This window comes from Carcharhinus amblyrhynchos, chromosome 19, assembly GCF_965287045.1.
Source record: "Carcharhinus amblyrhynchos chromosome 19, sCarAmb.v2.hapA, whole genome shotgun sequence".
Taxonomy (NCBI): domain Eukaryota; kingdom Metazoa; phylum Chordata; class Chondrichthyes; order Carcharhiniformes; family Carcharhinidae; genus Carcharhinus; species Carcharhinus amblyrhynchos.
In genome coordinates, this window is record NC_137342.1 from 52,000,038 (window position 1) to 52,023,849 (window position 23,812).

The following is a 23,812-nucleotide window of genomic DNA, read 5'->3' on the forward strand; positions in this document are numbered from 1 at the left end:
AGCTTTTTGCTGATTTTGTTTTAGAGTTGAATTTGAAATGACAATATTCAGATATCTTATTTTGTACTAGATTTCAGAGTTTGCTCATTTAAATTTGAGGTGGAGGTGCCGGTGTTGGACTGGGGTGGACCCCATATCTATGAGGAAAGGTTGAGGACTCTGGGTCTGTACTCATTGGAGTTTAGAAGAATGAAGGGGGATCTTATTGAAATTTACAGGATACTGGATGGAGTAGATGTAAAGAGGATGTTTGCACTGATGAAGGAACAGTGCTCCGAAAGTTTGTGATTCCAAATAAACCTATTGGACTTTAACCTGGTGTTGTGCGACTTCTTACTGTAACTTTAAGTTTGTTAGAGCTCTTTGTGAATTTAAACCAAGGAGTAAGTCTCTTTCCCTGAATCAAAGCAGCAGATAATTTATTTACCACGAGCTTTGCTCTTACTCTATAAGACCATAAGACATAGTAGCAGAATTAGGCCACTCGGCCCATCGAGTCTGTTCCACCATTCAATCATGGCTGATATTCTCCTCATCGCCATTATCCTGTCTTTTCCCCATAAACCCTGCTCCCCTTACTAACCAAAAACATATCCATCCCTGTCTTAAAGACACTCAATGATCTGGCCTTCTGCGGCAAAGTGTTCCACAGATTCACCACTCTCTGGCTGTAGATATTCCTCCTCATCTCTGTTTTAAAGGATTTTCCCTTCAGCCTAAGGTTGTGCCCTCTGGTTCTACTTTTTGTTCCTACTAGTGAAAACATCCTCTCCATGTCCACTCCATCCAGATGTCACAGTATCCTGTAAATTTCAATAAGGTCCCCCCTCATCCTTCTAAACTCCAATGCGTACAGACCCAGAGTCCTTAACCGTTCCTCATCTGACAACTTTTCATTCCAGGGTTCATTCTTGTGAACCACCTCTGGACCTTTCACAAGGCCAATACATTCTCCCTTAGATAGCGGGCCCAGAACTGCTCATAATACTTCAAATGGGCTCCAATCAGAGCCTTATACAGCTTGGAAGTACATCCCCGCTCTTGTATTCTAGCCCTCTCGACATGAATGCTAACATTGCATTTGCCTTCCTATCTGCCGACTGAACCTGCACGTTAACCTTAAGAGAATCTTGAACGAGGACTCCCAAGTCCCTTTGTGTTTCTGATTTCCTAAGCATTTCCCCATTTAGAAAATAGACTATGCCCCCATTCCTCCTTCCAAAGTGCATAACCTCACACTTTTCCACATTGTATTCTATCTGCCACTTCTTTGCCCACTATCCTAACCCGTCCAAGTCATCCTGCAGCCCTCCGTTTCCTCAATACTACCTGTCCCTCTACATATCTTTGCATCATCTGCAAACTTAGCAACAGTGCCTTCAGTTCCTTCTTCCAACTCATGGATAGAGGCTTGGTTAACTATCAGACAGTAAAGAGTGGGGGGTAAATGGGTGTTTTTCTGGTTGGCGATCAGTGACTAGTGGTGTGCCTCAGGGATCAGTGTTGGGACCGCAATTGTTTACAACTTAGATAAATGATTTGAAATTGGGGACCAAGTGTGTCAAAGTTTGCAGATGATACTAAGATGAATGGCAGAGCAAAGTGTGCAGGGAGCACTGAAAGTCTGCAAAGGGATTTTGACAGTCTAAGTGAGTGGGCAAGGGTCTGGCAGAAGGAGTACAATGTTGATAAATGTGAGGTCATTCATTTTGGTAGGAGAACCAGCAAAGTGGACTGTTACTTAAATAGTAAAAAATTGCAGCACGCTGCTGTGCAGAGGGACCTGGGTGTCCTTGTGCAGGAATCTCAAGGAGTTGGTTTGCAGGTGCAGCAGATAATTAAGAAGGCAAATGGAATTTTGTTCTTCATTGTTAGAAGAATGGAGTTTAAAAACAGTGAGGTTATGTTGCAGCTGTATAAGATGCTGGTGAGGCCACACCCGGAGTATTGTGGACAGTTTTGGTCTTTTTATTTGAGAAAGGATATACTGGCACTGGAGGAATTGCAGAAGAGATTCACTAGGTTGATTTTGCATTCACATGAGTGAATCTAAGTATTAGTCAGGATTATATTTTCAAATCCCTTTGATTGCCTGAAAGAATTGCTCAAGTGACCCTCCAGGAACTCACTTAATTGACCCGTCCTCATGTATAAACCCAGAAATTAATTGGCATGGTGATACAGTGGTTAGCACTGCTACCTCATAGCGCCAGCGACATGGGTTCAATTTTAGCCTCGGGTCACTGCCTGTGGAGTTTGCATGTTCTCCTCGTGTCTGCGTGGGTTTCCTCTGGGTGCTCTGGTTTCCTCCCACAATCCAAAGATATGAGGGTTAGGTTGATTGGCCATGCTAAATTGACCCTAGTGTCAGGGGATTAACAGGGTAAATGTGTGGGGTTATGGGAATAGGGCCTGGGTGGGACTGTGGTTGGTGCAGACCCATTGAGCCGAATGGCCTCCTTCTACACTGTAGGATCCTATGAAATTTCTATCAGTGGGCAATTGCCCTAAACTTGACTTTTATTGATACAGAACCTTTCGTAACAACTGCATGTCTCAAAGCACAATATTTAGTTATTGTTGTAATTTTGGAAATGTGGCGACCAATTTGCAGCCAGTGAACTCCAACAGAAAATTATGATGGCAACCAGATATCTATTTTCCTGATGATGATTGAGCTGGAAAATATTGATCAAAGCACCACGAATCAGTTCTCTTCATCATGGGAATTCAGAATACAGGTGTCACACGTAATAAAAATGTCAAATGAAATGTTGGTATTTATTGCAAAAGGAACTGGAGTATAAAAGTAGAGAAGTGTTGTTGCAGTTGTGTAGGGTGTTGGTGAGACCACAGCTGGAGTATTGTGCCCAGTTTTGGTCTCCTTATTTGAGGAAGGATGTGGTGGCATTGGAGATGGTTTAGAGGAGGTTCACCAGATTGATTCCAGGAATGAAGAGGTTGATGTACGAGGAGAGATTGAACAGTTTGGGCTTGTACTCGGAGTTTAGAAAGATGAGAGGGGACCTGATTGAAGTGTATAAAATTTTAAGAGGGATTGATAGAGTAATTGTAGAGTAATTGCCTTATGGGGCAATCTAGAGTAAGAGGTCAATCTAGAGTATAGGCTGTGAGGTGGTAGATTTAAAACTGAGATAAGGAGGAACTACTCGTAGAGGGTGGTGAATTTGTGGAACTCGTGCCCCAAAGCACGGTGGAATCTGAATCATTGAATGGTTTCAAGAGGAGATAGATATATTTCTAATAAAAAATGGGAAAGAGGGAAATGGGGAACAGGTGGGAAGGTGGATTTGAGACCAGGGAGAGATCAGTCATGATTTAATTGAATGGCGGCGCAGGCTTGAAGGGTCAAATTTGCCAAATTCTGCTCCTAATCCCTATGTTCTATGTACAAAACTGTGCCCTGGGATATATTATATCCACTCAAGAGGGGACCTTGGTTTAACTTCACCCCTGTCAAGTCAACATTCAGCACTGCACTGGAGTGTCAGCCTTATCTTTTTGTGCTCATGTCTCTGGAATGAGAATTGAATCCACAGCTATTCGACTCCGAGGCAAGAATTTATTTAAGTTTGTAAGCTCTTGGATGAGATTCACAGGCCTTAACTCTGGTTGATTGTTACTTATCCTTCACTAGAATGAGTGGAATGGGGGTGATTATTATTTAAATCTTCGTGCTCTCCCTTCAATTTTGGTTGAGATAAAGTCACTGAGGATCAAACCTGCAGCTCCCTGGCTGTATATCCCCACAAAATAACTCAACTCTGTGTTTCAGGATTGCACACATTTTTCTTTCTTGAGAAGAACAGCAACATAATAATTGTGCGTATTGTACCGAACTTACAAAGATTATTTTATTTTACAGATTCACTGGCCTGGAACCAAAGAAAGAGTTGAAATGTGCAAATTAACGGGGAAACATCCATTTGTAAGTATCAGTTATTTTATTATGGTAACTTTTCATTGGAAGAAAGATTGCCATACACTGTTGTACCTCTGGTATGAATTTTTCGATTGGGTAATTGACATTTAAACAACCAATGACAATCAGACAGATTGATGGGATATTCCATATCTAAGTTGTGGTTCTTCAGTATATTACGGGGCTTGGATTACAGGGGGGGTGTATTACTCTATGCAGGTCCCAGGATGTGTGGATCATTACTCACTGAGAGAGAAAACATATATACTTATGTTGGTCAACAAGGTATGAAGTTGGCAAAGTGCAGCAGTGACTGAAGATTTTTGATTTGATTTGATTTATTATTGTCACATGTATTACCATACAGAGAAAAGTATTGTTCTTACACTATACAGACAAAACATATCATTCATAGAGAAGGAAATGAGAGACTGCAGAATGTAGTGTTACAGTCATAGCTAGGCTGTAGAGAAAGATCAACTTAATGAAAGGTAAGTCTATTCAAAAGCCTAACAGCAACAGGGAAGAAGCTGTTCTTGAGTCAGTTGGTACGTGACCTCAGACTTTTGTATCTTTTTCCCAAAGGAAGAAGATGAAAGAGAGAATGTCCGGGGTGTGGGGGGGTCCTTAATTATGCCGGCTGCTTTGCCGAGGCAGTGGGAAGTGTAGCCAGACTCAATGGATGGGAGGCTGGTTTATGTGATGGATTGGGCTACATTCACAACCTTTATCATGAAGATATTTGTGGTGCAAAAGATAACATTGTGAATGTTGGAAATCTAAGATAACAAATGGAAATGGTTGAAGAAGAAGGTCAGTGTCTCAGAATAGGAAAGCTGTTTAACTTTTCAGAAAAAAAAATTGTCAGAATATATTTCTTTTGTGCTGTCGTATTTCTGGGCAGACCATAGGAATAGACTTCGATTGACATGGACTAGAGCGAGAAGATGTGTTTTGAATGTTTGTTCTGTAGTGGTACAATTTCTGAAATACTGTTGAACAAGTGTAACATTTCAATATCCCGACCAATTATAGTTCTGTCTCAACTCCAACACTGCCTGAGTTATTGTTTCCTGGTAAATTACTCAGATATAATCAATCAAATAGCTGTTGTGGGAAAGTTATTGGAATCTATAATTAAGGACAACATAATTATGCACATAAAGAAATTTGAGCTGATTAGAGGGAGCCAGCATGAATTTGTAAAGTGTAGATCATTTCCAATAAACACAGTGGATTGTTGAGAAAGTCACTAAAGCAATGAATGGGAAACGTCTCTGGAAATAATAGTTTATGTGGATCCTTATTGAAAATATTCACTAAGATTCCGCATAAATTTATTTAACATTAAAGCTCATGGAATTGAGGACAATTATTGAGCTGGCTAAGAGATTGATAGCAGACTGAAAGTAAGAATAGTAGATATGTACTGAATTATAATGAAGTGTCCCACAATAATCACCACTGGGGCCTCAACAATTTACTGTATTTATTCACGACTTCGTTAACGCAATAGACAGCCTTCTGTACAATGTTAGCTGGTGACACAGTTGCTGCTGATGTGAGCAGTTGAGGCTACCTCATTGAATGTTTTTAGGGCAAGGATAGGTAAATTTTTGAACAGTAAGGGAATTAAGGGTCATGGTGAGCAGGTGGATAAGTGGAGTTGAGTCCATGAAAAGATCAGCCATGATCTTATTGAGTAGCGGAGCAGGCTCGAGGGGCCAGAAAGCCTACTCCTGCTCCTAGTTCTTTTGACACAAAAGATTGATGACAGAGTAAATATTGTGGTAAATATCGGGACCATAAAGTTACAAAGAGGCAGTGATAGATTAAGTAATTGGACAGAACTATGGCAGAGGGAATTCAATGTAGGTAAACAAAAGATCACCTGTTCAACTAGAAAAATGACAGATCCCATTATTTCTAATGAGTGAAAAGCTAGGAACAGTGCTGGTTCAAAGAGATTTACACACTATGGGCCTGATTTTACCATTTTCATTCGAAGTGCTGAATCTGGGAGCAGTGCAGATCCAGCTTGTAAATCTGCTTTCTGGCACCCCCATACGCACTCCGCCTGCAAAAAACTCGCGGGTCCCATTTGCACTGTGGGCGGAGCTTAGCACGGCCGAAACAACTGGAGCTCTGAACTGCACATGCGCAGTTAGAAAAAAATTCAAAAAGTACGCCCATGTTAGATCGCTCTCAGGCCACAGAAAGTGGAGAAAGTGGCCCAGGAGCGAAAAGTGGGAGTGATGGCCCACACGGACATCACTGTCCCCCTTGTCCACCCACCCCCCCCGCTGCCTAGAACAATCCCTGCCCCCTTCCCCCTCCACCAATCGTCCGCAGAGTGGCAGCGGACCCCCCCGCCCCAAACCCCGCCCCACCAGTGAGCAATCGGGCCTCCCCTCCCCCCCCCACTAGAGATACATCTTACCCATCTCCCTCCTCACCCCCCCCCCCCCAGAATGATCTGGCCTCACCCCCCTCCCTCTCCCTAGAGAATGTTCAGGCCTCACCCCCCCCCCCCCCCCCCCCCCCCCCCCAGAGAATGATATGGCCTCACTCCCCCCCACCTCCCAGAGGAACATCTGACCCACCTTCTCCTCCGTCCCCACCAGATAACTACCAGCCCTTCCCCCCGCACCAGACAACGATCAGCTCCCCCCACCAGATAATAATCAGCCCTCCCCATAACCCCCTCCCCACCAGAGATGCATCTGACCCACCTCCTCCTCTTCCCCCCCCTCCAACCAGAGAGTGATCTGACCCGCCTCCCTGCCCCCGACCCCCCACCACCGATCTGAGTCAGGGAGCCAATGGGAAGCTCCGAACTCGCTCTTCAGCAGCTGGAGTGCCCGATTCAGACTTTTATTTAGCGGGTCCATTATGGGCGCGATTCCGGATTGGCAAACATGGTGGTAAAGGGGGAAATGCTGATAAATTTGGGCAGGCAGTTCATTAATTCAATTTAAATACATGCAAATATATTTAAATCACCGTTGCGTCCGTTTTGGGTGTGAATCGGATCACGGCCATTCCCGGGTTTCGGTGAAGTGGCCATCTGCGCGAACCCGGGCGTGGATCGCGTTCATGGCCTCACACCCAAAAATAAGGCCCTGTGGGTGGGATTTTACGGCCTCGCTCGAGTGAGGCCAGAAATTCCAGCCCGAGATCGACGGATATTTCCGTTGTCTGCCCCTCACCTGCTCCAATTCCGTGGCAAGCTGGGTGGTAGAATTCCGGCACATATCCACAGAGGTGATAATGGTCACTCGATTCGTCATCCAGATCTGAGGCTAATGCTCAAATCTTAACAGGGTGGCTGGTAGAATTGAAGTTCAATTAACATCGCTGGAATATAACGTTAATCTTGTAATGGTAACCATGATAACAATCATCAATTGTTTTAAAGACTCATCTAATTCACTAATGCCCTTCAGCGAAGGAAATCTGCCAGCCTTACTTGGTCTGACCTGCACGTGACCAGACCCACAACAATGTGATTGATTCCTTTTCTGAAATAACTGAGCGAACCTCTCAGTTCAAGGACAATTAGTGACGGACAACAAATGCTGGCCTCACATCAAATGTGGCACCCACGTCCCATGAAAGAATAAAGATCACTAAAATGCTGTGTTCAGGGTCAGAATATAATCAAAAAGACTTCTGGAGTTTTAGCCTTTATAAAGAGAGGGTTATAATGTTAGGGGAAAGTAGGTTTTCTAGAGCTATACAAAATCCTGGTTAGACCACAAGTGGAATACTGTGTACGGTTCTCACGCCACACCTTAGAAAGAAAATATTGGCCTTGGAAGGTGTGCATTGCACGTTCATTATTTCAGTTATTCATGGAGTGTGGTGATATATATTGCTGACTGGAAGCTGCTATAATGCCCCCTTTACTACAATCAGATGGTTTGCTGAGCCACTTCAGAGGGCAGATAAAAGTCAACTGCATTACTAGGATCTGAAGTTGTATAAAGGCCCAGTCAAGAAGAGGTTGGAAAGTTCCCTTTTCTCAGAGACATCAATGATCCAGATGGGATTTTCCAACAATCCAGTAGTTCCATGGTTACCATTCTCAGTATTAGCTTTCATTCCCAATTTATTTGGTAGCTGAGTTTAAATTCCCTGCCTGCCATGATAGGGTTTGAACTCACGTTACCAGTTCATTAATCCAGGCCCCTGGATTGCTAGGCTAATGACAGAATTACTGTGCTACTTGCAAAAATGTTACCAGTTGCTCCAAGGTTTAAATTATGAGGAGCGATTACATAAAAAACATGTGTTCAATAAGGGTCAGAGGGTGAGTTGATTAAGGTTTTTAAGATTTAATAGGGTTAATATAGAGAAACATTTCCCACTGGTGGAAGAGTCTCAAATTATGGATATACCCTTAAACTCAGCACCAGACTTTCAGGAGAGGCGTCAGGAAACACTCCAAGCAAAGGGTGATAGTTATATGGAACTCTTCCCAACAGAGAGCAGTAAATGGTGGTAATCAGTTCATAATTTTAAACCTGTGATGAGTAGAGCTGTTGCTAGCTAAGGATATGAAGGTATATGGAATCAAGGGAATAAGTAAAGGCAGGATGCAGTTTTTTTTAGGTGGAATAAGTCAGAGGGGCTGAATGGCTTACTCCTGTTCCAACATGAAAGACTTTCTATTGAAAAGCAACATGGTAACACGTGTAGTGTAATTATTGAATGATTTGGGTGGTGTGGCCCAGTTAGATGCTAAATGTTGTGTGCTTACACTTTAATAGTGACTTTGTTTCTCGTGTAAGATCTACTAAAGGGGACTTCTATTGGAAAGAATGTGTCTGGGATAAAAAGAACCATTGTAACTTGTTTAAAATGAAAATGAACATTAGCTTTGGCAAAAAGGAGTTGTGTCAAAGGTTTCCCAGGACCCCACATCAAATTACAGAGCTACAAAATCTCATTCAGAAAGGTTGACTTTGTGACACACTATATGGTGAATGTAACCTCTTGCTGCTAGGTGCTAGGGGTCACATTAATGAAACACGTTTTTTGGCAGTTTCAGCCAAGCCCCCTGTTGACACAAGCCCAGAGGGCAGGCTTCTGAAATGGGGGTTGAGGTTTCATTGTAGAATAATTTGCATGGGGGCCCTAGTTAGTAGATTTCATCATTCTGGCCTTGAGGACTGTTCTGTCATCACATTTATAATAATGGCAGTAATTCACTTTATTTAAGCGTATTAAACCGAATGTTCCATAGATGTATTCTCCCTTACCCTGAGGTGAAGATCAAATCAATGACTTTGCTGCATTATGCTATTTCAGCTTAGAATTTTAGGAGCTCTTAATAAATAAACTGCTGTTTGTATTCTGTTAACAATTGACGACAATACTATCAAAAGATAAATTCATGACATAAAACTCCATCTAGACTCAACCTACACAATAATTACTTTGTGCAGAACTTTTTGTTGTACAATTTGGCAATTAATTATTATCCTTTGAATCGATTTTTTTCACTACCTACCAAGAAAATTGAAACTATGAAATTTAAGAAAAGAAAGCTCATTTATTACTGTGAATGGAGAAAATATATTGTTAATAATCCTAAATGTAAGATGGTCCCATCCTGTTTGTATTTTGCTAAGATCTGAAAGTTAAAATCTAATACTGAATGTAAGTGCTTTTGATGTTGACTTTGAAGCATTGTTTATTATGAATATAGAAGCAAGTTACAGTGAGCACAATAATCTTATCAAACATGAAGAAATAACAAATACAGACCAAAGTGTCTGACAAATTTTCAACACCTATACCATTACAATATTTGTTGCAAATATTTCCGAAAGTGTAACAGTCTTCCCAGTGCTTTAGTAATACGTTTTTCTTTGAGGGTTGATTGTGATAATTTCTTGTTTAAAATAATACCTGGATTAAGTCCCTCTCTACGGCTCACCCAGTCTATGCAGTCTATGTGCTAAGCTAAACCGATTAAAAACAGAACAATACAACTGACTCTACTTTCCTCAACCCTTCACATTATTGATTCTTTGCTTTACAATTATTTAACTCCATGGCAATTTGGTCACATGATCAGTTACTGGAAACAAGCTGGTTTTTGCAAGGAATTATCTTGCAGACGGGACTACAATAGAATAGAATCCCTACAGTGCAGAAAGAGGCCATTTGACCCATCAAGTCTGCACTGGCCACAATCCCACCCATTCTCTACTCCATTTCCCTACATATTTACCCACTAATCCCTCCAACCTACACATCTCAGAACACTAAGGGGCAATTTTAGCAAAGCTAATCAACCTAACCCGCACATCTTTGGACTGTGGGAGGAAACCAGACCAAACCCACGCAGACACGAGGAGAATGTGCAAACTCTACACAGACAGTGACCCAAGCCGGGAATCGAACCCAGGCCCCTGGAGATGTGAAACAGCAGTGCTAACCGCTGTGCTACCGTGCCTCCCAGAAACTAGTTCTGAAAGGGACCATTTTGGAACATAAAATACAGTTTTTATTTTCCCAGAAGTACATGTGCCATCACGGAGTGCAGTTCTCAATTATAAAATCTCATAATTTTTTGTTATTGCTTAAGTTGGTCCTGGGGGTGTGTTTGGATTGGTCCTCAAATCTGAAAAATAGGATAGACTGATTGACCTTTTTTTGAAAAAAATTCGAAGAAAGCGTGTCATGCTAAAGAACTTCCATCAAAACCCAGAAAATGTGAATCCCAGATCCAAGCAGCTCTGTGGCTCAGAACTGAGGAAGGGTCACATTGGGCTGTCTGTGCAGATGCTGCCAGATCTGTTGAATTATCCCATCACTCACTGTTCCTATTACAGCACGATGACTCAGCTTGTTTCACTCCCAGCATCAACATTTTCAATTTTACCCTTCAAAGCATGTTCCACTCCTTCAAACACCAGACCTCATGCGGAAATCAGAGTGTGTGGGGACTGAAGGATGCTGACGTGGTGCAGACACACAGCTCAGTAATGTTCTAGTGCTTCACACTGCTAATCTTGAGACTAAGAAAATATGGCCCATGTGTCCTCCTTTCCCTGACTGCCCCACCATGTCCTCCTACCCCACCCCCCATCCCCAAAACAGGGTAATTCGAGAATCTCTACGATAGTAAATAACTCTAACAACCACAGGTTTATATTTCTGCTGTTGAGTATATTTTCTTTTGTAATTTTCCATGAGATGTCACAATCTTTAATTGTTTTAATTTTTTAAAGGATATTGTGACAGATGCAAACAGATCTGTCCAGAAGTTTGCAGCGAGGGTTACAAAACACAGCAAAGAATTTACTGCAGAGCTCTGTAGGGACAATACACAGAGGAGCAATGATCAATAAAGTCAGAACCCAACACTGTGAATCTATTCCTTTCATGCCTTTGCTGATGGTTCTTTCTGTTTCCTGAACAGAGAGAGTGTGCAAATTTCATCAGGGTCCTTCATAATTATAACAAGACCCATGCGTACGTCTGTGGCACTGGAGCCTTCCATCCGATGTGTGCCTTTATTGAGCTGGGACCCCGGGCAGAGGTAATGTAATTTTAGCTACTGTTATAAGTGGTGCATGGCAGGGAAAGCAGTAAATGGAATGAATATCATCCATCATCTCCCTTCAAAGGGATTTTCACAACACTTTGTTGATATTTTACATAGATGATGCACACTTAATACAAAGAAATTCATTCATTCAAAACATATTCCTGAGAGGTAATCTTTATTTTTTATCAGGAGCCTGTATTTCGACTGGACCCTCACAGTCTTGAGTCTGGAAGATTGAAATGTCCCTTTGACCCTCAGCAACCTTTTGCTTCAGTGTTAACAGGTAAAAAACAACATTGCCCCTTTGTTCCCAAACCCAATGAAGTGAGAATTCCTCGGGCTGGAACACAGCAGCCAAGTGTTATTTACACTTTCACTCTGCCTCTTGTGTAAGGAAAGAAGTTCCAATTATTTGTCAGAATTAATATCTTTGTAATTTTTATTTGCAGAAAACAACCAGCATCTATTATTAACATTTTAAGATTTGAGCAAAATGGTTTTTATAAGGTTTGGAATGTAAGGTTTTTATAACCAGTAAAAATTGTCACAATATATTTTGTAATGGAAGTTGGGAATTTGCCTTTCCAAAGAGTCAAATTCCTTTGAATCATCATTTAATGCATCCCCAATCATCATTTGGTGTGTTTTAATATCTCTAAAACTGGGTGTAGAGGTACAAAATCCACATTTGTGTTGCTGGAGCACCTTAAATACTGAACCAATGAATTCTTTGGCCAACTGAACACTTCTAGCCTCCACACACTGAGGCTAATTCTTCTTTGCCTAATTCCCTCCATATCCCTGCTCCACGCACCAATCCCCTTGCCCAGTGAATAAGGACAGGTACACTGACAACGAGTTATTGACTGATGTTGCCAATCAATGTGGCCCTGACCTACTGACATGTCCATGGCGAATTGTCAATAAATTAAGCAAGTGAACTGGCATTGATTTGCTCAATGAGGTCAACATGGCACCAATGTTTGGACCAGGATATTGGTGGATTTCCTTGTCTGCCAGTGGTTTTGGGCAATACTTAAACAGCTTATTGAGTGAGATTACTGAACTACTTGGAGCACAGTCCTGCCTTCTAATCCTTCCAAATGACACTGTATCTCCTGTTAAGCAATCCCAATTGATTGAAGGCGGTGTCGTAATGGTATTGTCATTGGACCAGTAACCCATGAATAGTGCTCTAGATTCAAATCCCAGCACAGCAGATGTTGAAATTTGAATTCAATAAAAATCAGAAATTAAATGTGTAATGATAACCATGAAAGCGTTGTTGATTGTTATAAAAATCCATCTGGTTCATTAATGTGCTTGGGAGAGGGAAATTAGGGATGGGCAGTAAATACTAACCCAAACAGCGATGCCCGCATCCCATCGATTTTAAAAAATCTCACATATTTAAAGGGATAGATTTTACTCAATAATTTTACAAAACGCTAATCCCATGACACTTCTGTTATATGTGATGTAATAAGTTATATTTGTAGAACATCATTAGTGTCCTGAAACACCCAAAGGAGCTTGAGAAATCAAAGAATGATATTGGGCCACATGAGGAGATATTAGGTCAGGTAATCAAAATTTTGGTCAAAGAGGTTTTTAGAAGACTGAGATAGTGAGGTGGAGATGTTTTTAGAAGGAGAACAGGGTAGTGAGATGGAGAAGTCTAAGGAGGGGATTCAAGAGCTCAGGACAGAGGCAGCTGAAGACACCAGTGATGGAGCGATTAAAATTAGGGCTGCTCAAGAGACCAGAATTCAAGGAGTGTAGATATGTCAGAGATTTCTGGGGCTTCAGGAGATTGCAGGGATAGGGAGGGGTGAGTCCATAGAGCAGCTTGAGAACAAGGATTAAAATGTTACAATCACAATGCTGCTTAACTGTGAGCCAAATGTAGGGGTGGTCGGGAACAGGACTTGATGTGAGTCAACATACGGGCAACAGATGTTTGGATGTTCCCAGGTTTACAGATGGCAGAATGTGGGAAACCAGCCAGGATGTGTTGGAATAGTGGAATATAGAGGCAATGACAGCATGAGTGAGGGTTTCAGCAGTAGATGAGCTGAGATAGGAGTGAAGTCAGGTCATGTTATGGAGGTGGAAATAGGCAGTCTGAGTAAAGGTGCCATGTCTCAAAACCAGCAACCCCAGGACTTGGGGTGGCATGGTGGCACAGTGGTTAGCACTGCTGCCTCACAGTGCCAGAGACCCAAGTTTAATTCCCAGCTTGTGTCACTGTCTGTATGGAGTTTGCGCATTCTCCCTGTGTCTGCGTGGGTTTTCTCCAGGTGCTCTGGTTTCCTCCCACGTTCCAAAAATGTGCAGGTTAGGTCAATTGACCATGCTAAATTGCTCCTTAGTGTCAAGGGGACTGGCTAGGGTAAATGCATGGGGTTATGGGGATCAGGCCTGGGTGGGATTGTGGTTGGTGCAGATTTGATGGGCCAAATAGCCTCCTTCTGCACTGTAGGGATTCGGTGATGACTGAGCTTGTGCCAGATTGTGGCTCTTGCCAGATTTCAGTTTTGATGGTTGGGCCGATGGGTGGTTTGGGTCGGGCTGAGTTGGGTGGAGCCCATGGTCACTTGTAATGCAGGAATAGACTGGCACACAGCATCAATGCAGCGCCAAGGGAAGCTGTTCAGGTGAGTCTTTAATTTTTTTCAGTTAAAATTGATGCACTGCACATTATAACAATGTAGGTTTTGTACATCTCCGGTTTTTTGACAGCTGGATGTCAGACATTGTCCTGTAACACTATGCAAATGAGGTCAGGAACTCAGCTTGGGATCAAATGTGACATCAAGGTTCTGAACAGACTGACTTAATCTCAGACTGTTAGTATATCAAGTTCTGATATATTAATACGTTTAGTTGGAAGATTCAGAGACCAGGCCCGACTGTAGTATAATCTTGGCGTGGTTTTTGTTGTTTCTTTAGGCTTGGGGTCTTTGAGTAGAGTTCCTTGTGTGGATTTTTCTCATGACTTTTTCTTTTTGGAATTTAGTCTGCTGGTGGAATCACTAGCTTCCCAAAGCAAGACTGAATACTGGCTGTGTGCATGGCATGTATGTTAAAGTTTTAAGGTTCATTATTAGGGTTACAAGTAGGCTTATATTAACACTGGAATGAAGTTAGTGTGAAAATCCCCTAGTTGCCACACTCTGGTGCCTGTTTTTGTACACTGAGGGAGAATTTAGCACGGCCAATGAACCTAACCAGTATGTTATCGGAAGGTTGAACCATTGCTCCCCAAAACATATAATTTGTAAGAACTCCAGTGATAACTATCTCATAGAAGAATCTCATAGAATCCCTACAATGTAGAAGGAGGCCATTCGGCCCATTGAGTCTATACTGACAACAATCTCACCCAGGCCCTATTCCCATAACCCCACAGATTTACCCTGCTTATCCACTGACTCTGAGGGACAATTTTAGCATGGCCAATCAACCTAACCCGCACATCTTTGGACTGTGGGAGGAAACCAGAGCACCGGGAGGAAACCCACGCAGACATGAGGAAAATGTACAAATTCCACACAGACAGTGACCCGAGGCTGGAATTGAACCCGTGTCCCTGGCACTGTGAGGCAGCAATGCTAACCACTGTGCCATCATGCCACCCTGTGTAATATCTGAAATGTCTCTTTCTCACTCTCATTGCCCTGACTAGTGAAGATGACGCCTTCCCTTTCATTATTTTGTGATACAGGAACTGTTAAATATGCCTAAGCACCTGATGTCCAGATATGAATGAACCCGAGATTAATAAATAATTAATTTATACCAAAGGAATAAATTGGATGAGGACCCCTGTAAGATGGAGTTTTATCATGAAACTTTTTTAATGAGTTCCAATAGTTGTGCTGAATTATATCTGTGGAAAACATTGACATCTGATACCAGTGAATCAGCGTGAACCCATTTCTCACAGTGTTTAATGAGAGCCTCACCCCTTTGAACCAGTGATTCTATATTCTGAAAACAATTTAACTGTGGCTATACTTTTATCCAAATATAACGAGCAACATGATTTCTGATCCTTGCACCATAGATTGTAAAAATGCCGAAGAAATTTCACTCACAAATCTTTCCGACTGTGATGTCTAAGATTTCTTTGACTTTGAACATGTTGTGAAAAACACTAAGAGATCCACACTGTCAGTTGTTGTGAAAGGAAAGTGATTCTTCAGAGGGCGGGTAGAACAATCGAAGCTGCAGCCAGATGAAATTTCCAATACAGTTGGGTGGAATTTGTTATAAATTTATTAACAGTGTTACTGACAGAGGGGCGGAATCTTGCTGTTTGCTGGTAGAAGTACTTTAATCAGCCTGGTGAATGAATAAAACCCCGGGGCTTTATCCATCAACATAGTTACAGAGGCGGTTGAGAAATACAAAACAGTAAAACACGCAGTGATCTTCAATAACATTAAAAGCAGTGGGAGTCTCACAAGAAGTATGTGCAGAACTCAAGATTTCCTTTCTTACTGTTGTCCAATGCTTTTTGTTGTATTTCACTCGTGAAAGCAACAAGATCAGAAATCATGAAAGGAAATGAGCTCTCACCAATTTAGTAAAATAGGACAATACAGATACATGATAGGTTCATTCATTCACATGTTTATTCACATTTTGGATATTGACTGTAATCATCAAGGAAGAAGTGGTGAGACATCTGGATATAAATTGTCCCATTGGTAAGACGCAGCATGGGCTCATGAAGGTCAGGTCATGTTTGAAAAATTTGGTGGTATTCTTTGAGAACGTTACATGCGCAGTGAACAATGGGGAACCTGTGGATGTGGTGTATCTGGACTTTCAGAAGGCATTTGACAAGGTGCCGCACCAAAGACTGCTACATAAGATAACGGTGCACAGTGTTACAAGTAATGTATTAGCATGGATGGAGGATTGGTCAACTAACAGAAAGCAAAGATTGTGGGTAAATGGGTGTTTTTCTGGTTGGTGATCAGTGACTAGTGGTGTGCCTCAGGGATCAGTGTTGGGACCGCAATTGTTTGCAATTTACATAGATGATTTGGAGTTAGGGACCCAAGTATAGTGTGTCAAAATTCACAGATGACACTAAGATGGGTAGAAGAGCAAAGTGCGCAGAGGACGCTGAAAGACTGCAAAGGAATTTAGGAGTTTAGGAGTCGGGAGGTAATGCTGGAACTTTATAAGACCCTTGTCAGGCCTCATTTAGAGTATTGTGCGCAGTTCTGGTCGCCTCACTATAGGAAAGATGTAGAAGCTATTGAAAGGGTGCAGAGGAGATTTACAAGGATGTTGCCTGGACTGGGAGGCATGCCTTATGAAGTTAGGTTGAGGGAGCTGGGACTCTTTTCCGTGGAGAGACGAAGGTTGAGAGGCGACCTGATAGAAGTTTACAAAATGTTGAGAGGAATAGATAGGGTGGACTCTCAGAGGCTATTTCCCCGGTTTGAAATGGTCGCTACGAGAGGACACAGATTTAAGGTGCGGGGAGGGAGGTTCAGAAGTGATGTTAGGGGTAAGTTTTTCACTCAGAGGGTGGTGAGTGAATGGAATCGGCTGCCGTCAGTGGTGGTGGAGGCGAACTCGCTGGGGTCTTTTAAAAGACTTCTGGATGAGTATATGGGGTTTAATGAGATTGAGGGTTATAGATAGGTCTGTAGGTTGGTGGGTGATGATGTGATCGGCGCAACTTGTGGGCCGAAGGGCCTGTTTGTGCTGTAGTGTTCTATGTTCTATGTTCTATGAATATAGATAGTCTAAGTGAATGGATGAGGGTCTGGCAGATGGAATACAATGTTGGTAAATGTGAGGTCATCCATGTTGGTAGGAATAACAGCAAAATGAACTATTATTTAAATGGTAAAAAAATGCTCCATGCTGCTGTGCAGAGGGACCTGGGTGTCCTTGTGCAGGAATCATAAGGAGTTGGTTTGCAGGTGCAGCAGGTAATTAAGAAAGCAAATGGAAGTTTGTCCTTCATTGCGAGAGGGATGCAATTTAAAAACAGTGAGGTTATGTTGCAGCTGTATAAGATGCTGGTGTGGCCACACCTGGAGTACTGTGTACAGTTTTGGTCTCCTTGAGGAAGGATATACTGGAACTGGAGGGGGTGCAGAGATTATTCGCTAGGTTCATTCTGGAGTTGAGAGGGTTGGCTTATGAGGAGAGACCGAGTAGACTGGGACTAAACTCATTGGAATTCAAAAGAATGAGGGGAGATCTTATAGAAACATATAAGATTATGAAGGGAATAGATAAGATAGAAGCAAGGAAGTTGTTTCACTAACAGGTGAAACAAGAACTAGTGGGCGTGACCTCAAAATAAGGAGGAGCAGATTTAGGACTGAGTTGATGAGGAACTTCTTCACACAGAGGGTTGTGAATCTGTGGAATTCCCTGCCCAGTGAAGCAGTTGAGGCTACCTCATTGAATGTTTTTAAGGCAAGGATAGATAAATTTTTGAACAGTAAAGAAATTAAGGGTTATGGTGAGCGGGTTGGTAAGTGGTGTTGAGTCCATGAAAAGATCAGCCATGATCTTATTGAATGGCAGAGCAGGCTCGAGAGACCAAATGGCCTACTCCTGCTCCTAATTCTTATGTTCTTATTATGTTCTTATGTAAGGCTTGGTCTTCCTTGGATTCTGGTTTGGGTTAGGTCCCACAGCTGCCTGAGGTCAGTGGCATTGACTATTATGTGTGAAAAATAAAACAAAAATATCAGGATGAAACATTGCTAGAAATAGGTGCATTAAACATAAGAATGTAAGAACTAGGAGCAGGAATAGGCCATCTGGCCCCTCGAGCCTGCCCCGCCATTCAATAAGATCATGGCTGATCTTTTTGTGGACTCAGCTCCACTTACCCGCCAGCTCACCATAACCCTTAATTTCTTAACTGTTCAAAAATCTATTTATAAGAGCATTGGTTGATAGTCAAATCCATTGATAAATAAGCAAAAACAGAATTTCAAAAGTGGGTAACAATGTTAACAGTGGAAATGATGGAGAGCATTGGGCATTAATTAGGTTAATGTTTACATCTATAATCAATGTAGATTATGGCCTTGACTCTAATTAGCAATAATGGGTTGTGTGACGTTTCTCTCGTATTTTAGGCTGGACTGGGGGCAAGATTGAAGTTTCAGGAAATTGGTTGCTGGGATGAAGGGATTATCCTACAATGAGAATCTGAGAGAAGTGAATCTATTCTCTGGAATTTGGAAAAATGACAGAGGTTCTCATTGAAAGAAGATTCTGAAGGGACTCGACAAGGTTGATGCTGAAAGTTAATTCAATGGAATCTAGAACATGGGGTGAGGGGGACACATTCTGAGGATAAATGATTACTTAGGACTGAGATGAGAACTTTCTTCACCCAGTCTTTGGTACTTTCTATTCTGGTGGGTGCTCCATGATTGAATATATTTAGGGCTGGAACAGACAGATTCTTGGTTTCTCAGGGAACCAAGAGACATGGGAAGTGGATGCAACAATGGAGTTGAGGCAAGGGATTAGCCATGATTGTATTCAGTGGTGAGACAGGTTTGGGGAACAGTCTACTCCTGTTTCAATTTCACCCCAGGTTTTTGAAGGAAGATGCAAACTGACTTCTATTCATTTTACCCCTCCATGACGGAAGGTCGGAAGGAAGCCCATTCAATGCTGGTGATTGCTTTACCAGCCAGACCTCTGAAAATAGCAAAGAATTGGAGACAATGAAAGTGTATCTCGGGGCTAATAGACAGGAACATGCTGATGCAAGCATAAAGAACACCTGCTGGAGATCACATTCGGCCATCAATATGTGATGAGTATGTGTTATGGCATTTGTTGGACTGAATTACCTCTTATTTCAATATCTCTTCATGAAGGTTAAGTATTTTAAAAGATTTCATGAGTGTAAGGATCAGGTAACAGTTAGTTACAGTTTCAAGTAGCACAGACCTTGAGGCAAGACATTGCATTCTGGGTAAGAAATATAGTCATCCCAAGAAAGCCTAGAACCAGAGGGGTTTTGCAAGTTGTTCTCCTGTTGGCCTTGAAATTACTCAGTTTGGTAGTTTAGCCTCTGTTCAAAATATTTGGCACTCAAATTACACTTATTGCTTTCTGAAGCAATGGGAGAATGCAGTTCAAATCCCTCTGTGTAATCCAGAAAGTAATTGTTCTCCAGGCCAGGCTATCCCTGAATACTTTCGATGCTACTCAGTGTAAAGGAGGTAAAGGCTTGTCTGTGGGAACTCGGGTCTGTGTTGACTATGAGAAAAATGATCTAAAAGATGGAATGCAACACAATTTAAAATCTTTGCAATGATGTAAATCTATATTCAAGATAGAGAAATCACTTCAGCTGCAGCTGGATCATAATCCTGGGCATGGATAGCAGGCAGACTAATGATGGGTTGTTGTTTTCTCTACCTTGTTAGCAAATCCACTGCATGTTGCACATGAGATGGTTTTGGTTATTGTCTGCAGGGAGTCAGACTTGTTTTACGGTAAGTCTCTGCAATGTTAACAACATATTATAATGTGTTAGTAATCTATTGCAGTATCTCCCACTACTGTAATGAGGTGACTTTTCCACTTCTCATGCTGAGCAGAGACTGTTAAAAGTAATTATTTGAACCCCAAACAGCATCCTGACAGAAATGGCTTCTATTAATTCACTCTATCTGTGCTATAGTTGAATAGATGTGCGGGGGTTGGAGTGGTTTTATGTCTGTGCACTGTTGCTAAACCAATCTGTAGGCTTCATGTGCCGTCTTTCTCACCTCTTGTTCCCCTGGCTTTCCTAACACTGAACAGGACTCTCTCACCTTATTAAATTACAGGAAGCGTATGATTTGAAATTATATTTTGCAGTCAGCGCAATTATTTTGCAATAATTTCATAGCGTCCACAGGTCATAACCAATTTGTTCAGAACTGTAAAACTCTAGAGAGGTCTCACTTCCTACGTTGAATAAAATATATTGATGCTCATTCAAATTTTTATTATACCTGGTGTAGGAAAGTTTAACATTGAGGATGGCTATAAAAGTATGGAACATTTCTCAATATTGTAGAACATCAATTTAACGTTTAAAGTTTAATCCAACCAAAGACAAAAGAATAATTCATGAATCATTTTTCACTTTTTTCTCTGAACTATGGACTCAGGCAGTTAGATTAAAATATTATGTTAACTTGCCACCTTGATATGAAATAATTAATTTCTGATTTGGAAACACGTTTTGAAAAAATAATGGAAATATGCAGATAGTGAATTCAGCATACAGTCCAAAAACTGTCTGTGCACACTGTCTCATTGCAATGACTTGTTCAATTATTCATAACAACAGTTCTTCAACAAGTTCAACCTTCGGTGCTAATTGATGATGAGTGAGAGAACTGCTAAAAACACCCTCAATAATCAAAATGTTTTGGACTGAGATTGTTGAAGTTGATGGGGGAATAACTGGCTATTTCAGGGAGCTTATTTCTTCAGAAGCTCATGAAGAGCATCATCTTTTCCTCAATAACACGGAGAACACTGAACACACGGTCAGCTGGAATTTTCCATTCCCTGCACAGAGTGCTGGTTGAGGTGGGAAACTCGGTGTAGGGATCTTCGGATGCACAGCCGGCTTATCTCTCCAGATAATCCAGAACTTTGAAGAAAAATCTGGCCGTGTGGCCCACACTGGTGGGGCAGGGCAGGGCAGGGAAAAACTGGCAGTCGGGAATCTTGAGATCCACCCCCACCCTCCACATGTCACGTCAGAAAGGGCGGGATTTCAAATGTGAGGGGATGAAGTGGCAGCAAAGCCCCCTAATTATATTGAAAATTATTGACCCTCCTGGTGTGAATCTCACTACATCACTAGCACGGGGCAGAGAGAATCCAGAAGCAAAATATTGCTGGCAAGATTCTTATTTTCTGCATCTCGTGAAATTTTGCACCGCGTCACTGTTTTGCACTCACGGTGAACATGGGTGCAAAATCCCGAATTCAACATTCTACTGAACAAGGTTTAAGTTTATTTCGTCGTGTCACAAGTAGACTTACATTAACACTGCAATGAAGTTTCTGTGAAAATCCCCTAGTCGCCACACTCTGGCGTCTGTTTGGGTACTCTGAGGGAGAATTTAGCACAGCCAATGCACCAAACCCGTATGTCTTTCAACCGTGTGAAGAAACTGGAGCACCCGGAGGAAGCCCACGCAGACACAAGGAGAACAGGCAAACTCCACACAGACAGTGACCCAAGCCGGGAATTGAACCCGGATCCCAGACACTGTGAGGCAGCAGTGCTAACCACTGTGCCACTGTGCCGCCCAATTGAGGTTATAGCAACAGCTGATAGATCAGCCTAAGTGCAGGAGTGACAACATCTAAAAATGCCAACACACTCTTCAATATCTAGCTAATTATCTGTCCCACTGTCGATATACTAATCAATGATCTCGCTAATCTGACATAGAAGCAAAACCAATCAGCGGTCTGTCAGATACAGATTAAGTATGGCTAGCATTGCAGCCTATCTGCACATTTTCACAATGTACTTTAGGATTATTGGATAATGATAAAAAGGAGAGTGTCTGAATGTTATTATTTCCCACTCTTGAACTGAGGATGCTAACTGAATGTCTTTGTTATCGGCTAATTCAGCACATCGATGAGATTGAACAGGAACCTTGGTATTGTAGCTAGTGATACATTTATCCACACAATTATTAGAACATAGAACACTACAGCACAAATAGGCCCTTCGGCCCACAAGTTGCGCCGATCACATCTATACCAACCAAGCCATAGAACTATCTGTAACTCCCAATCCCATTAGATCCCATGTACTCATCCAGAAGTCTTTTAAAAGACCCCAGCGAGTTCACCTCTACCACCACTGATGGCAGCCGATTCCACTCACTCACCACCCTCTGAGTGGAAAACTTACCCCTGACATCTCCTCTGTACTATTGTAAACTCAGTATTGTAAATCATTCTTAAAATTGACTTTCAGAAAAAAATGCTATTGTTTACTTCTTGCTTTCATGTTATTAACATTAGGGGGAAGAGATTGCTTTTTAAATTGTGTGTCTGCCAAATATTTTCCTCTTGCAGTTCAACACATTTCTGGTGAAATTATTAAAAAAGTTATTAAAAAAAATCACATTAATTGCAGTCTTTTTACACACTGACGCACAGCAAACTCACACAGCCTGAGGGGGCCAGTTACTTTTATTTATTCTTTAAGGGGATGCCAGTGTCGCTGGCAAAGGTGACATTTTGTTACCACTCCCAATTTCCCTTGAACTGAGTGGTTTGTTGGGCCATTTCAGAGGGCAGTTAAGAATCCACTGCACTGCTGTAGATTGGGAGTCACATGTTGGTCAGACCATGTAAGGATGACATACGGCACCCTCTTCTTTCCTTCTCTATGAATGGTATGTTTTGTCTGCAGAGTACACAAGAAACAATACTTTTCACTGTATACTAACACATGTGACAATGATAAGTCAATCAAATCAAAGGATGGTAGATGCTCTTCCCTAAAACACATTATTGAATGAGCTGGGTTTTTACAACAAAAGAATTAGGAGCAGGAATAGACCATCTGACCCCTCAAGCCTGCTCCGCCATTCAATAAGACGGTGGCTGATTCTTTTCATGGATTCAGCTCCACTTACCTGCCCGCTCACCGTAACCCTTAATTCCTTTACTGTTCAAAAATCTATCTATCCTTGCCTTAAAAACATTCAATGAGGGAGCCTCAACTGCTTCACTGGGCAGGGAATTCCACAGATTCACAACCCTTTGGGTGAAGAAGCTCCTCCTCAACTCAGTCCTAAATCTGCTCCCCCTTATTTTGAGACCATGCCCCTTGTTTCTATTTTCTCCTGCCTGTGGAAAAACTCTGCTTCTATCTTATCTATTCCCTTCATAATCTTATATATTTCTATAAGATCTCCCTTCATTTTTCTGAATTCCAATGAGTATAGCCCCAGTCTACTCAGTCTCCCCTCATAAGCCAACCCTCTCAACTCTGGAATTAACCTAGTGAATCTCCTCTGCACCCCCTCCAGTGCCAGTATATCCTTTCTCAAGGAGACCAAAACTGTACTCCAGGTGTGGCCTCACTAGTACCTTATACAGCTGCAACATGACCTCGCTATTTTTAAACTCCATCCCTCTAGCAATAAAGGACAAAATTCCATTTGCCTTCATAATGACCTGCTGCACCTGCAAACCAACTCCTTGCAATTCTTGCACAAGGACACCCAGATCCCTCTGCACAGCAGCATGCTGCA

The 23,812-nt window shown here is 41.9% G+C and overlaps 1 protein-coding gene across 3 annotated transcripts in view; it reads left to right on the forward strand.

The window, feature by feature from the left end:
• sema3d (sema domain, immunoglobulin domain (Ig), short basic domain, secreted, (semaphorin) 3D) overlaps window positions 1-23,812 on the forward strand; it is a 305,816-nt gene that overhangs the window by 151,753 nt on the left and 130,251 nt on the right. For all 3 annotated transcript variants that reach the window (XM_080207776.1, XM_080207777.1, XM_080207778.1), the window contains 3 exons: window positions 3,887-3,949; window positions 11,379-11,498; window positions 11,697-11,790. In XM_080207776.1, coding sequence (XP_080063902.1) covers window positions 3,887-3,949; window positions 11,379-11,498; window positions 11,697-11,790 — 277 coding nt within the window. The remainder of the gene's footprint in view (window positions 1-3,886; window positions 3,950-11,378; window positions 11,499-11,696; window positions 11,791-23,812) is intronic.